Below are 15,744 nucleotides of genomic sequence, written 5' to 3' on the forward strand. Positions count from 1 at the left end.
AAAGGTAAGAGTGGTGTCAGGGCATCAGTTACAAAACTGATTAGAGAAGCCACTAGCTTAGACCAAAATGCTAACAGGGCAAGAGAATGAGACATGGATGGACTCAGGCTATGACGCAAAGAGGACTAGTGATGCATGAATAGTGGAATATGAATGGCAAGTTCAGATTAAAGCAAGCATGTCAAACTTGCGGCTGGTGGGTCGCATGCTATAAATGAAGCATGCAACCTATTGGCTGCGAGTTTGACATGCTTGGACTAAAGGATGACCCAGGTATTCTGGCCCGAAATATTGGGTAAATGGTGGTGGCATTTATGGAAATGGAAAGATAAAAGAGCAGATTTGTAAGCAAGAGTGAAGAGTAGGGGAGAGTGGAGAATTTTAGGATAAGGAATGAGTATATGAACTTTGTAAAAAGCTTGACATGATCTGGATACACTTTTCCCTGACCATCAAGTTGACAACCAACTAGCAACTGGAACCAGGGTGCATTCCCAGTAAGCTAAGAACATTAGATTACTCAACTTCTACACAAAGGGCAGAAAGAATCTTTACCTAGAGAGATGACAGTCTCATAGTTTTCCTGCATTACATCATTGTAGAGAGTCTTCTGACTGATATCCAGTAATCCCCATTCTTCCTGGGAAAAATACACGGCCACTTCTTCAAATGTCAATAAGCTCTAAAGAAGAGAATGGGCTTCAGCTCAGTACTGGTCACTCAGAAGTAGCCCTAACATTCATCCAGTCCACAAACTACATGGTAGGCCAGGCACTGAAGGAATAAACAATACATGATTTAAAAAAAGATTTTTTTTTAAGTGAGAAGGCAGAAAGGAAGGAGGCAAGGGATCAGCAAACAGTCTGGGAAGTGTCCCATTACCCAGGGAGAACATCTGGGCTAAATGCCTCTGAGCACTGCGGGGCAGTGTGGGTCATGAGCAGCAGGGAAAGGCAGTCCTGAAGAGCTCAAAAGCACAGCTCACCTGGGACTCAGGTAAGATGAGCTCAGGTGCCACTGTCCAGTCTTTGGTGTCTGTCTGCTCAGGAAAGTCTAGGATCTGGTGAGTAGGCACAGCTATGGGTGGAAAAGAGTCATCAGAAATTTCTCTCACTTCTATGTAAATGTTGCACTCGTTTCTAAAATAAAATCTTGATTCTTTCAGTAGTTGGGAAACCTTTATAAGAGTGAAGTGGCCTTATCATTGTAAGAACTAAGTATCTATCAACCCCCAGAACAAGTTGCCCAGTTTTCACGAGTGAAATTAATAAAACAAAAACATTAACTTTCTCTCATGACATAAATAGTTCCAAGTTAAGGAGTTAAGAAAATTTTAACAGATTTGAAAATGAAATACTCATGGACTCCAGTGTACAGTAGGAGATGTATTATTTATCATTTATTTATTTTCATGGTACACAATTATAGTTCACATACTGCCACTGACAGACCATTTGTGATCCCAATTCCTTCTGTGATTTGAGGATGGGGTGGCCCAATCCTCCACTTTTCTAAGGAACAGTGTTCATGGTATTATTACCAGGGTCCTCTGGTTTGGATATTTCTGTACCTTAGGCCAATCCCCACCTTCACAACAGATGGTCTATTCTAAGGCCATCTGTGAGGGGAGGGGGCAGGGGTAATCATAATTGCTAACACGACTACATCTGCACAGCCACAAAGCTGGGAACCCAAAAAGTGTTCACAATGTTCTGGCTGGACAAATTACTATCACAGCTCCCAGCAAAGAAATTATCATGAAGCTCCTTACCCCTCTCACACATAGGCTCTGTTTCTTTATGAGTATTCCTGCTCAGCTGTTGTTCATTCCAAAATTCTTCATCCTGGGACCTGCCCACTGGCTGGGACTCTGCTGGCTTCAGTTTGAAGCCTGAGGTCTCTGCTGTTTCTCCCAAGAGCACTGCCTCCTTTCCCAGCACATGGACTGCAACCTGGAAATAATTCCCATCCATGTTACCAGAACTTGAGGCTTGGGGCTTGTGGAAGGGGGAGGAGAAAGTAGAGTCCAGATTGTAGGAAGTATGAGACACTAAAGGAAATGACAAAAAGACTTTAAGAGATAATGGGCTAGGTGGCAAGGCTCAGTGGTTGAGCGTCGACCTATGAACCAGGAGGTCACGGCTGATTCCCTATCAGGGAACGTCCCCAGGTTATGGGCTCAATCCTCAGTAGGAGGCATGCAGGAGGCAGCCAATCAATGATTCTTATATCACTGATGCATCTCTCTCCCTTCCCTTTTCCTCTCTGGTATCAATAAAAAAAAATGTTAAAAAAAAAAAAAAAAAAAAAACACCTAAAAAACGAAGAGATAATGGGCCACAAATTTTTCTAGCTGGTCTTGCTCAGTGGTTAGAGCGCCGGACTGCAGACCTAAGAGTCCTGGGCTTGATTATTATCAAAGGCACATACCTTGGTTGCAGGCTCTTTCCTAGCCCTGGTCAGGGGGTGTGCAGGAGGCAACCAATCGATGTGTTTCTCTCACGTCAATATTTCTATCTTTCCCTCTTTCTTACACTCTCTTTAAAAAAATCAATGAAAAAATATCCTTGGGTGAGGATTAAAAAAAACCAAAAAACCTATCCACAAATGTGGGAAAATCAGGATAAAAGGTAAAAGATATAGCTACTGCCAGCCCTCCATCAGAATAGTCTCCACTCCTCTCTATAAAGCCCAGCTCAGACCACTAGGAGGGTTGTGCAGGCCGCCTATTCTCATGCTGTCTTGACAGCATCTCTCTATTCACTTAGATCCCTGCTGGATTTCTTGTCTTATACTTTCCTCAAAAGATTAAAAAATTTAACTGTCCTATCAATCAGATTTTCTCCATGGCCAGGAAAGGTTTTACAGAGAATGTGGATAAAATGGAGAAGGGGAAAGAATGATTCTGACTCCAATCTCTTTCTAGATGATCTTGACACCAAACATATGCTCTGCCTTGTATTCTTGACAGTAGGCCTGAAGCCAGTTGATATGCTGCCACCTGCCCAAGGGCATACCCTGGATTCCCACTCAGCAGCAGAGCCAAGGACCAACCACTAAGGGAGGACAGAGAAGTCTCTTGTCTATTGTAGGAAGGACACTATCTCCTTGTCTTTCTTTTCTGTCACTCTGTTGGGATTTCCAAATCTTTGTTTTCATTTTTTTAAATTTATCCTTTCTTCCTCTGCAGTCTTCCCTTCTAACTTTTTGGGTTCTCTTTCTTTTTATTATCCTTTCCTTTTATCTTTATATGTTCTCCCCTTTTTCTGATCTGCCCATTCTTCTCCAATTTCTTGTTGCCCTTTGTTTCTTAGAACTTAAGACCCATCTCCTACACCAAGCCAGACTAAGCTTATTACTCTCAATGCATTCTGGCTCCAAAGAGGGAAATGCAACTCTCTCTATGGCCAAGGAAGTCTCTGCCAGAACCTCCAAAACTTGTGGAATGACTATTGCTGCAGATCAGTGGTTTCAGGTCCTGCCTTAGATGGCCTAAAGCAACAACAGATCATTGACCTAATTCATTTTACTTCTCAGTTAACTGACTCTAACCCCATTTATCCATTTTCATTCTATATCACTGTATGTTAATCAGGAATCTTCTCACCCCATTCTTTGTTTGACCAGATTCACTCTGCAAGTGGTCTACCAAGGCCACAGCCTCTTCAATGCTCTGTAGGTGGTGCTTCTTTATCTGGGTCTGAGTATCCTTGGGCAGAATGGTCAGGAACTGTTCTAGCACCAGCAGATCCAAGATCTCTTCTTTTGAGTGTATGTCTGGTCTCAGCCATTGACGGCATAATTCCTGAAGTTGGCCAACAGCCACTCGGGATCCAGCTGCTTCATGATAGTGGAAATTCCGGAAGTGTTGGCGAAAGGTCTCAGGACTGGAACTGTCCATTTGTGCAGTATATTTTTTACCCTGAGAGGAGCTCTCTGTCACAGGTCCCTTGGTCTCCCACAGAGCCTTGATCTGAGGATGCAGGTACTCAGCCACTTTCAGATCTACCATCATCATTCTGCTGGAACAGTTGTTCCTGTGGGCACACCACCAGTACCACCTCTGACAACTAAGGCCCAGTCTGGTCTGGAATAAAATCAATAAAAGGATCTTCTTCCTAAGGCACCGAGGACAGAAAAAAACCAGGTCAATAAGAAAATCACATGAACTTTACTACTTGCTACTTATTGTGAGAGAAAAGTGAAAACATCCTGCCTTGCCTTCTCTTTAAAATCAACTGCCAGGCAGGCCCTTGGTTTCTCTCCTTTTCTTTATATTATTCAGTTGATCTATAAGACAACTCATTAAAGACAAATGTCAATTGATGACTTTGCCTTTAATAAGAAAATAATAAATGGGTGAAAACTGGTGGGTGAGAAAATTGGCACCCAATGACTCCAAAGAGTTTAGAAATTATCGAAAGAGTTCATTGATGTGCTTCCTATCATATCTTCGTCATGTTAAAAAAAAAAAAAAGATTATGAAAACATTCTGAGTTTCTCTTAATTTTAATATATCACCCTAGTCTTCTGCTTTTAATAAGAGGCACAACTTCTATGACCTTCCATCCTCTTGTGATGACTGAAGCCTTCACTTCTTGTAACATTTGAGACTCTCCTTTACTTGCATGAATACTTGGCAGGAGACTGAGACAGTGAGACCAGAGTAGAAGGAAAGTAATTAGGGGAAAAGTAGCCTTTTCTTCTCAAAAAGCAACCCCCAGTTAAGTAACTGAGATGCTCAACATTCTTTTTTGGCACTTCTTTGCAAGACATATTAAGAGCACTATGCAGAAAATTTATACCTGAATTTTATTATTTTTATTTTTTTGTCTTTATTTTTATACTGTATTTTAAAATGTCTGTTTACTTCCACTAGGAAAAATCGCAGCCGACCTTTCTTTACAAAATGTATGTCCAAATACCAAGTCATGAAAAGGGTGAGAATGGCAGTTGGTGATGATTAACTGACCCTTCTGCTGACCTTACGTTTCAAGTGTCTTTTAGACTTCTAAGGGGCCTATGGAGAGTTTCATAAGCCTCCCTCTCCCAGAGGTGAAGCTGCAGAACCGGCACCGAGATTCTGTACAGGATGCCTCGGTATTCACAAATGAATGGCCGGCTCCTCGCTGTCCACCCCGGCTCAGGGAGGCCAGGGGACTTTGGCCTCAGGAGAAAGTGATCGCTCTTAGGCTGAACTGAGACTCTCTGGCGGTTAACATCAGTAGTAATGGCCCCCAAGCTCTCCCCAACCCAACCCCACCCCACCCCACCCCCCGGCAAAAAAAAAAAAAAAAAAAGCACCCCAAAACCCACACCAGAACGTAGACATTTCTGGAGGGCATTCGGGATTAGTGAGCACTGTGCAAGCGGGCAGCGTAGGAGCGTGCGGCCGCCGCGGGCCCCGGCGCTTCTGCCCGCAAAGGGCAGGAAGAGTGACCTCCGGAGCCTGAGGGCCGGCCTCGCCCGAGACAGGCTCTCCCGGCTGGGCCACGAGAAATAGCGTCTCGCCTCCAACCACCTTGCAGTGGCCTCGAGCAGAGGCCGGCGGGTCTCTGAGGCTCCGCAGCAGACGCCGAGGGGGGATGGATTCTTAGTTACCTCAGGCAGCGGAGTTCCGTGAGGGCCGTTCCCTCGCCCTCCGACTCAACCGCACGTCGCCGCACTTCCGGCTGCTTCCCAAGGGCCAAAGCTACCGGCTCCTCGGCACTCAAAGCGGGTCCAGAGCCCCGAGAGGTGCGGATTCTGGTGCGGCCAGACAGGACCGACGGACGTACCTCGCCCGCCTGGGGCGTTCCCTACGCAAGTGTGTGAAACCCCGCTCCTACCGGAAGCGGAAGTGGTGCGCTTCCCGACTGGCTCCGCCCCGAGCTGAGTCAGCTGGGGCTGAGCGCGGGGGCTCCAGGCTTCGCGGAAGGATCCTGCCTCCTGTGGGGTTCAGCCCCTGTGCCCGGAGGAGTTGATGCTCCAGAGTCCAGGATGTGGAGCCTAGAAGGACCCTGCGCGCGTCTTGGCCGGTGGTTGGCGCTGTCTCGCGGCCTGGCTGTGAGGCGGGGTGCGTCGGGTAGTTCCTGAATCCCCTTCCGGAGGCCGCGGCCGTTATGGGGAGCCCCGCCAGGTGGAGGTCGCCGTCCACTGATCTCGCAGGGTCCTCGGCCTTCCTGGTCCCTAGCACATCACGGCCTCAAGAAGGAAGACTTTTTGTTCGTCCAGGATCAGCGGACCTGAGGTTACCCCGTTTTGGGCTGTGCATCTCACAATTGTTTTTTCTTGTGAGGTATGTGGAATAGGTTACATTTCTAGTTCTCCATGACGGAGAGCTAAGAGGTGACCTGCAAGGGTCACAATTTACCATTGGCCGCTCCTAGACTGTAATCTAGTTTCCCTGTTGTCCTTTTTCAGGACAGCATGCTTCCTGTAGAATGGGAACCTTCTTTTTATCTTGTATTTCCTGCAGTGTCTGGCCGAATTACCTGATTAAAATGTGCATTCCACACATATTTACTAAATCATAGTCAAAGGAATCTGAGTATTTCGTTTTGGTTGTGTTCTAATTACTAGTGTTTTCATAGTACTAGTCTCTACCAGTCAAAGAATTATTATTTTTTTAATGGGAGAGCTCCCCATTTTCTTTTTCTTTTTTTTAAATATATTTTACAGATTTTTCTTACAGAGAGGAAGAGGGAGGGATAGAGAGAGAAAAACATCGATGAGAGAGAATCATTGATCAGCTGCCTCCTGCACACCCCCTGCTCCCCAATACATGCCCTTGACCGGAATGGAACCTGGGACCTTGAGGCCACAGGCCGACGCTCTATCCACTGAGCCAAACCGGTTTGGGCCAGTCAAAGAATTATTTAAGTCCACCAGGTGTAGTCAGTGTTACAAAGTTCATAGAACAAGGTCTTTAAATCAAAGAATCTGACAGAAGTACTCAAGCAATTTCATGAGTATCAGTATTACAGTAGGAAAAGGGAGGACTTTAGCTGAATGCTTTAGAAATTCCAAGGAAATGGATGTTGAGTTTTGGTTGGGAAAAACTATAAAAGACCTCGAGAGATTTGCCAGCAGATGAGAGTGAGCAGAGGGTGAGGCACCAATTTTCAGCCAATGTGCTGCAAGAATTTTAAAATATGCCAATACCTGACTATTTAGTCAGGGGCATCGAACTGTTTTCCCTTACATTGTCAAATGAAAAGATGACAACAGCCAACACAAGAGCCATCCAATGTGAATGAGTCAAAATTCATTCTCCATGACAGAGAGATATTTTTTCAGATTAGCAAAAAATAAATACACATTTTTTGGTGTGCTGTAGGATTTTAGTGATTAGTTAAGTGTGCTGTGAGATTAAAAAGGTTGAAAATTAGTGAGGTAACATAAAAGCATAGCCTTAAAAAGCCAGAGAGATTAGTGTGTGAAATTTTTAGTATTTTTACTAAATGTAACTGCTACATTTAGGGAAAGAAAGAAAATAAGTTCATGTAGATCTATGTGCTTTGAATGGAAGTGAAGAGAAATGCTTTCAATAGAGCATATACCAGAGCATCATTTGAAGGTTTTTGAGGGAGCTTCTTTCTAGGATGTTCATCTGGAGGTAAGTTTAAGGTGGAAATGAAAATAAGAGACCACTAACCAGGCCACTATGCTATTTTGCTTTTAGATAGAATGGTGTTACACTCCTCTGAGGCATAGATCTTGATCCTTTTTTGAGTGAGAAAAAGATTAAACAGGTGATATCCATAGGCATCTGCCTAAGTCACTTGCATATGTTTCAAAACATTTCCATTTCCTTAGTATCTGCCAGTTTGGGACTTAGTTTCTTCGGTTGGGACTTAGTTTCTTCAAAAGTCATTATTGTTTCCAGTCTCTCAGAATCAGGACAATGATGCTTTTAGCACTGAGATCCTCATCAGCTGTCCCAAAGCTGAACATACGATTGGAACTTACTGAACTGAATAAATGAAGCTCTGCTAGCAGTGCCTTTTGATGTCATTGGCAGACTTGATTCATAGCATGAGTAGAGAGTTGGTTAGGGAAGTGGGAGAAGAGATCCTGAGAAAGAAGAGAAGACAAAGCACAAAATGGCGAATAGTGAATAAGGGTCACTGGTGATTCTCACTGGTTGAAGTTTGAGGCCATAGTTATTTCTTGCTGTGGAGTCCATAAAAGTTCCGAGTCTTCCCTTTGATTTCACCTTCTAGCTGAACACGGTGAATGCACAGGTGGGAACCAATGAAAGCAAATACATGGAGTTTATTTTGACATACCACCCAACTGCCATAGCAGGCTGAGTATTTTTGCTGGGTAATTGGCTGCACTTAATAGTGCTACTGTTGGCAGAAAAACTTGGTATTTTTTATTTATTTTTAGTATTGCCTTAGTTATAGCTGCCTCTTTTACAAGGTTGCTTGATCTTAGCCTGCAACTATCTCCACACGCTATTAATTATGATATTCTTTCATGATGTTCTTAGTGCTACATAAACCAATTGGCACTTCTTGCAACCAATGTTAGAGAAAAACTAAAGGTTAGGCTCCTCTGGACTCCTAGATAAACGCTTTGTGAGAATTCTATTAGTTCAGGAATGACTGAAAGCCAGTCAGGCTCTTCCCTAAAGGAGTGGAAAAATAACTGAAATACCAATCATTTTTATCATTTCCCTGACACGTTTTTTTCTTCATAACACCTGGAATGGAAAAAAAAATTGGTAGTTTTTGTTACTTCCCAGGAAGTTCTGTATCTGGAATGAGAACCATGAAACTAATCTCAAGTAGGACATTTCTAAGGAATAAATGGAATTGAGCAGCACCAAAAGGACCTGAAAGGACTACTTGAGGAAGCTGAGCTACAGAAGACTTTGCCAGCAGAAGGATTTATGGGAACCAATTGATCAGAAATACCATTAGAGAAACTTTTTAAAATTTTCAACAGTAGAAAAATTGAGTCTTGGTTCAAATTAAACAAAATCTACACTAAAGAGAAACCAAATAAAGTCTCAAATATAAAATGTGTATTATTTGCCGAGACCGGTTTGGCTCAGTGGATAGAGCATCAGCCTGTGGACTGAAAGGTCATGGGTTCGATTCCGGTCAAGGGCATGTACCTTGGTTGCGGGCACATCCCCAGTAGGAGGTGTGCAAGAGGCAGCTGATCGATGATTCTAGTTCATTGATGTTTCTCTCTATCCCTCTCTCTTCCTCTGTAAAAAATCAATAAAATATACATATATATACACATATATATACATATATATACACATATATATACATATATATGTATATATATATATATGTATATATATATATATATAAAGTGTGTTATTTAAAACCCTAATATAAATTTAGGAAAACAAATAAAAACACAGATCTTTAAAAATTTTTTAACTTTTTAATTATGGTGAAATATTTATAAAACCATTATACTCACCTCTGAGAATTGCCATGATTCTGAAACTTGCTAATATCCCACATATGAAACAGTTTCATTGAAAAAGAATACTTAATACACCAGATGTACACAAAGATCTGAGAAGTGGAAAGGTGCCAGCAACAATTTACCTTCTTACAGATGACTTTGTTAAAGATCAGTCTTAAGAATGTTATATTGAATGTAATCAAAGTTGGATTTTATTCATATAGACAGCAGAAACTACTATTGAAATATATTTTTCCCTTAAAATATTTATAACTGTTACTGAATTCTCACTCTCTAGACATCCCAGCTTGGAATCTATCCAGGTGGATGGGCTGCTGCCCAGTGAACACTACACACAGAGCAATATGAACACCATTTTCTTTTCTGGCAGTGAGGTAAAATCAGGTACTTTTGGAAGATTTTACATCTCTGCTACATAAGATTACTCTGTCCTTGCCTTTGAAGCTTCCACATTCCCATGTTCTCAAGCACCATTAAAAAAATTTTATTAACTGATTTTTTTAAAAAGAGGGAGAGAAACATCGATTTGTTGTCCCACTTACTTATGCACTTATTGGTTGATTCTTGTATTTGCCCTGAAGGGATGGAATCCACAACCGTGGCATGTTGGGATAATGCTCTAACCAGCTGAGCTACCTAGCCAGCGCCTCGAGCACTTTTTTGTGCTAATCCGAGGATATATTTTCTTTTTTTTTTTTTTTTTTTTTTTTTTTTTTTTATTAATTTATTTTTTTATTTTTTTTACATATTTTAATGATTTTTTTTTTGCCCCCTCCCTCCCTCCCCCATATCCCCTCCGAGGATATATTTTCATTGATTTTTAGAGAGAGTGGAAGGGAAGGAGAAAGGGGAAAAACAAGAGAGGGAGAAATATCCATGTTCGAGAGGCATGTCAATTGGTTTCATGCACCTTGACTACTGGGAATTGAACCCGCAACCCAGGCACATGCCTTTGGCCAGGAATCAAACCCATGACCCTTCAGTGCATAAGCTGATGCTCTAACCACTGAGCACACTAGCCAGGATGAGCACCACTTTTTATTGAGACTTATCTCACCTGGGTCTTTACTTGTGAGCACACTTGTCTACTCTCTTCCTGTGTCTTTTCTGTGTTGATTTACAGAGTATGCAGGTATTCCTGTTACTCCTGACTAGTTCTGCTATATTTGTCGAAGAGCAGCAGGGAGGTTCTGAAAACCGATCATCCAAGTCTTTCTTGCCAGAGTGAAAGCAAGAGGGGACTTTATTTTTATATTTATTTATATATTTATTTATTCATTGCTGGTTTTGCATTATTTTATTTTGCTCTTTCCAGTCTGAAGCTACTATCATGGGCATTTAATTATACAAATGACACTTACAAAAAATAAAAGACCAAGACACCCAGAGTGAGATGCATGGCGGACAAGGGTTGGGGGGCTGGTAGGGGTGCAGCTGGGAGCCAAGGGTCAGGGCTGGGTGTCTCCTCAGAGGAGAGTGACACCCGGCTTCGTCCCACCCCAGACCCAGAATCTGACAAGGAGCACCAATCCGCCAGCTGGAGGCTCTGGTTGGGCGGGCAGGAGGCGGGACCGGTGAGGCACCAAGGCCTGGAGATGCTACCCGAGGTTTGCCTGTGCCACCTCCAACAATGACATTTCATTAAAAAATAAATAAAAAAATTATACACACACACACACACACACACACACACACACTCACACTGATTTGGTCATTTTCTGCTTCCAGTTGCAGGGCTGGAAGGGGCCACCGAAGGGCTTGGGCCAAGGCCCTGGCTGCTGGAAGTTGGGGGGAACCTGGGCTGGGGGCGTGGGGAGGGCAGGAGATGCCAGTTAAACCCCCGCCACATCCAGGGCTCTAGCCCCCACTGCTCCTCAGCCACTTTGGGGAAATAGGGTCAGAGTTGTCTGAGGTCAGAAGAGGTGCCAGTCTCACCACAGCAGAGAGGGCGGAGGGTCCCCAGTCCCGCTAAGGGCCGGGCCACAGCGCCGACCCATCGGGAGAGGCCACACAGGGCAGCAGGGAGACACTGTTTTCTCTGGGTTTCCGGTACGAAAGACAAGGGGCAAGCCACCGTGGGCGGTGCCCACCTGGAGAGGAATTAGCGAGGGAGGGGACGGGGGACAGGGATGCGGGGGCGGGCCAGGTACTCCCACAGAGTGGCAGGGTCGATGGTCTCTCCACAGGCCCTCAGGACCCCTGCCTGGTCCCCCTTCAGGTGGTGCCCGCCCACCTCGATGGCCACCTTGTTGTCGGAGAACTCAAAGGGGTGTCGCTGCTGCTGGTGACCAAGGAGTCGCTGCCCAGCGTCCAATACTTGCCTGTGGAGTCTTCGATGTTGTAGGCGCTGTCGTTGAACTCGAACTGGAAGACGTCATAGTTGGAGCGGTTGGCGTCCAGGGTGCCCGTGACCTTGCGGCAGCCGATGAAGCCGTGCTCCCCGCAGCTTCATGAGGAAGAGCTCCGCGTCCCCTGCTGTCTCCACCGAGGCGGCCAGCTGCCCATTCTTCTTGGCCATCGCGAACCTGCCGTTGGACGCACGTAGTGAGGTCCGCCGGTCACGCCACTCGATGTCAAAGCAGCAGCTGGCACTCTTGGCAGAGGCCCCCGGTGGCCGTCAGCGTCCAGTGCTTTCCCGTGTGGGTGCGGAAGGCGCACTTTTTGGTGTCGCGGTGGATCTCCAGTTGGAAAGTCTCTTGGTCGGTCTCTTCGTCCTGATTGGCCGACACGTCCATACCCTGTTGCGCGGACATGTTCCTTCCTCTCGTTGGCGTCCTGCAGCACGGCCCCCCAGCTCTTGGTTGGTGGCCTTGCCCGCCTTGAGCGTGCCTCTGGTCCTGAGGGCGCCAGGTAGCGGCCCTCGCAGTGGCGGAAGGCCACCTTCCCGGAGCGGAACTCAAGCGTGTAGCCCATGGTGAGCTCCGGGCGCCCTCTGTGGCCAGGAAGCGTGGTCAGCAGTCGGCACGCATTAGCGCTGGTCCGGGAAGGCCGGCATGATGAGCGAGATGGCTGGCTGCGCGCGGTCAGGCTGTAGATGTTGACCTGCGGGTGCATGGCGATGTGCACGCTCCATTTCTGGGCTGGCGACACCTGGCGACAGGGTCTGTGCGAAGCATGACAGGCGGTCCTAGGTGCCACCGAAGTAGCGCCGGAGCGCCTCAGACTGCAGCGACTAGCAGCCGTTGTCGTGTGCCACGATCAGGAAGCGGCAGTTGGCGCCGGCGCCTCGCGCTCACAGGTCACATTGCTGCTCGCAGGTCAGGTTGCTGTCCTTGTCTGTCTCCAGGTAGCAGCCCAGGTGGCTGCGCAGGCACACAGCCGCGCTGCCCGCCTAGTCGGGCGGCTGCTCCAGCGTCCAGATCTGCTTCTTCAGGCTGCTGGCCGACGCATTCACCTTGAACCCAAATGCCTGGGCCGTCAGGTACTTATTGCCACAGTTGATGAGGCCGAACTGGATCTGCACCGCCTCGGCCATGCCGTTGTCAGGGCAGTTATGGTGGCGGCTGGTGGCAGGCCCCGCACGGCCCGGGAGGTGGGTGGCGGTTCCCCGCAGCAGCGCCTGGCTCCTTTGTTTCCCCGACGGCAGTCCCCTGCCCGCTCCAGCGCTCCAGCGCTCCACCGAGAGGACTTTAGCAGTGGCAACTTTCCGAGTTCATAGGACCTTTACCTCTAGACCAGTGGTCGGCAAACTGCGGCTCTCGAGCCATATGCGATTCTTTGAATCCTTGAGTATGGCTCTTCCACAAAATACCACGTGTGGGGACGCACAGAGTTCGATTAAAATTTCATGGCCCATGCACATAAGTCAGTTTTTGGCTCTCAAAAGAAATTTCAATGGTTGTACTGTTGATATTTGGCTCTGATAACTAATGAGTTTGCCGACCACTGCTCTAGACTAACACTTCAATTATGAACCCTTATCCCTTTAGCTCATTACCCTTCCGTACAGATGCCTGTGCCTTCTAGGGCATTAAGCTAGTTTTGGGTTTTTTGTTTTGTTTGAAGACATCATCAAGCCTGCCTGTCAATATCAGACTGCTCCCCGAAGTTCTTCCAATGTAGTCTTACAGTGACCTCAGCACCAGAAGACAGTCCTGCAAATATTATCTGACCCCAGATGGCACAAATAGGTGCATACATTCTATGTGCTAGGCACTGTGCTAGTGTTTTTTACATGCAATAATTTGCGATATCTCATGAAAACAAGGCCAAGGACAACTATGCATCTGAAATTTGCTAGAAAGGGAGCTACACTGGGACTGAGTAGAGGCTCCTATTGGAAAGCCTTTCAGTGCCAAAAGCAAATACCTGGGAGTCCTGTAAGCCTCAAGCTGCAATGCTCCAAGTAGGAGCAACACTAGACAAATCATAAGATTAGGAGCGAGAACAAAGGGGAGGGGCACTTCCAATTCCTGTAAGATTTACAATGCATACAGGTTACGATCTTAACCAGAGAATGCTTATTAACATCAACTTGACACTACCCACCCATTTCATGCCATCAGCAACCACATCAACCCTGTCCCACTCCTACCACTGTGGATCCTACACTCATCTCTCAAATCCTTAAACACCTTCTTTCCCCCCGCCCCCACAGCACGCACGCACACACACACCCACACACACACACACACCCCACCACTGCCCTCTTGTAGGTCAGAGAAAAGCAGAGAAATAAGAAACTAAGATTTTTAAAAACTGGCTTCAGAAAACCAAGGAAGAACTCAATTCTAAACTGAGGCAGGGCTGAGGCAAGACTAATAAAAATGGTTGGGGCAATAAACTGATGAACCAAAAGACAGATATAAAGACAGTAAAGCAACAAGCAGACTGTCAGATTACAGCAGGGAGGGTAGGGAGATCTGAGGGAGATAAGAGATCAATTGAAGGACTTGTACACATGCATATAAGTACAACCAATGGACACAAAACTCTGGGGAGGGAGGGTATGTATGAGAGGGGGGGCAAAGTTAAAATATGTACACAGATAATAATTTAATTAAAAAAATGGTTGGGGCATATAGGGTTTTTTTTCTCACTTGATAGCTGGTTTCCAATGGAATTGTTTTATCCTTGTTTCCCAAACAACTGCTAGTTAGATCTTTTCCTGAGATGTTTTCCTGGCTTCAGAATATCCTTCTCCTAGAATATCTCCTCCTTTTCTCTCTCTTTCCCATAGGCATACTCTCCTAAAATTCCTATTCCTGATTATACATTCTAAAATATAATGCTTTCTCCTAATAATTTTGTCCTTTCTCCACTAAGGGGCAATAATTCAGTTATAGCAGGACCACCTCTTCCTGGGAATCATTTGTAAGACCAAAATATCCTAACTCTGAAGAGCCCAGTCTTCCTTCAGCTACCTCACAAAAAATAAAACATTATAAACAAACAAACAAAAAAATCTGATACTTTTACTGCTGTACACTACAGAAGAAAACCTCAGAGACCATTATGATATCATCCCAAGCCCCTTGGGCTTGACCCTCTGTTACCATGCCACACCCTACTTCACCCTGTTTGCTGCCACCTTGGTGGAACAACTTCTCGACCAACTCAGCAAGACCACAAAGAGAAAGCAGGTCCTCCAAACAGATCAACACTGGAAGCCAGGGCACTTTCAATGAAGAGTCACACACTTTCACGTTTCTTGAAGGTATTTATTACCATCCCAACATATTTCCAACAGGGAAAGGCATGATCCCTAATTTCCTTAAGATCTGTGTTTTCAGTCTCCTAGGGAACCTTTCTTACATAACCCTCTGAAGACTCCAGAGTTCTGTTTATCCTTCTCTGACGGAGGTGGGGGAAGTCTTGGTCTCTGTACAGATTAGACTAATTCAGATTCTAGTCCCCTGTGCCAATTCCTAGGCTGACCTGCAAATCCCCTTACTATTTCCCTTAGGTCTCTGGGTCCTGTTAGTCTGAGGTGACATTGATGTTCATGGCCTGCCAATGGGCCTTCCTGTGAGGCCATTGAGGTGTGCTGTGGCTTCCCTGTCAAGGCCTTTTGGAGAGCTACAACTAACCACCAGTTTTTCTTTGCCCTCAAGCTGGTTTCCCAGGAGATTCAGTCTCTCTTCTTTGGTCTCAGGAGTTCAAATACTCCTGCTGAATGTCCAAAGTGAGGAAGCAGTAACAAAAAGTCATAAATTCCCAAAGTTGCTGGGAAAGACAAGACTAAGTAAGGCATCCAAATTACAACATGGCAAATGTATCAACGGGGTAGGCACCATGACACAAGGTGGACTTCATAGAGAATTCTGCCTCGATCAGGTGACCTCAAAGACTTAGCATCCTCACTAG

The 15,744-nt window shown here is 45.5% G+C and overlaps 1 protein-coding gene, 1 long non-coding RNA gene and 1 pseudogene across 18 annotated transcripts in view; 1 reads left to right on the forward strand and 2 right to left on the reverse strand.

Annotated features, from left to right (window-relative positions):
• ZNF75A (zinc finger protein 75a) overlaps positions 1–15,744 on the reverse strand; it is a 53,535-nt gene that overhangs the window by 30,452 nt on the left and 7,339 nt on the right. For 7 of the 17 annotated variants that reach the window (XM_045571353.1, XM_045571357.1, XM_045571355.1 and 4 more), the window contains 4 exons: positions 3,608–4,118; positions 1,772–1,952; positions 986–1,077; positions 556–682 (listed from right to left, as the gene is read on the reverse strand). In XM_045571353.1, coding sequence (XP_045427309.1) covers positions 556–682; positions 986–1,077; positions 1,772–1,952; positions 3,608–4,118 — 911 coding nt within the window. Of the gene's footprint in view, positions 1–555; positions 683–985; positions 1,078–1,771; positions 1,953–3,607; positions 4,119–5,601; positions 5,795–15,744 lie in introns of those variants that run through there. The other 10 variants (XM_045571354.1, XM_045571359.1, XM_045571363.1 and 7 more) reach the window with 8 other exon arrangements.
• Positions 6,156–9,010, forward strand: LOC123651177. Its single transcript, XR_006739706.1, has 2 exons — positions 6,156–6,277; positions 8,732–9,010. It is a non-coding gene; the product is annotated as an uncharacterized LOC123651177 (long non-coding RNA).
• Positions 10,721–14,299, reverse strand: LOC123651176 (annotated as a pseudogene).

Source organism: Pipistrellus kuhlii, unplaced genomic scaffold, assembly GCF_014108245.1.
Source record: "Pipistrellus kuhlii isolate mPipKuh1 unplaced genomic scaffold, mPipKuh1.p scaffold_m20_p_4, whole genome shotgun sequence".
NCBI lineage: Eukaryota > Metazoa > Chordata > Mammalia > Chiroptera > Vespertilionidae > Pipistrellus > Pipistrellus kuhlii.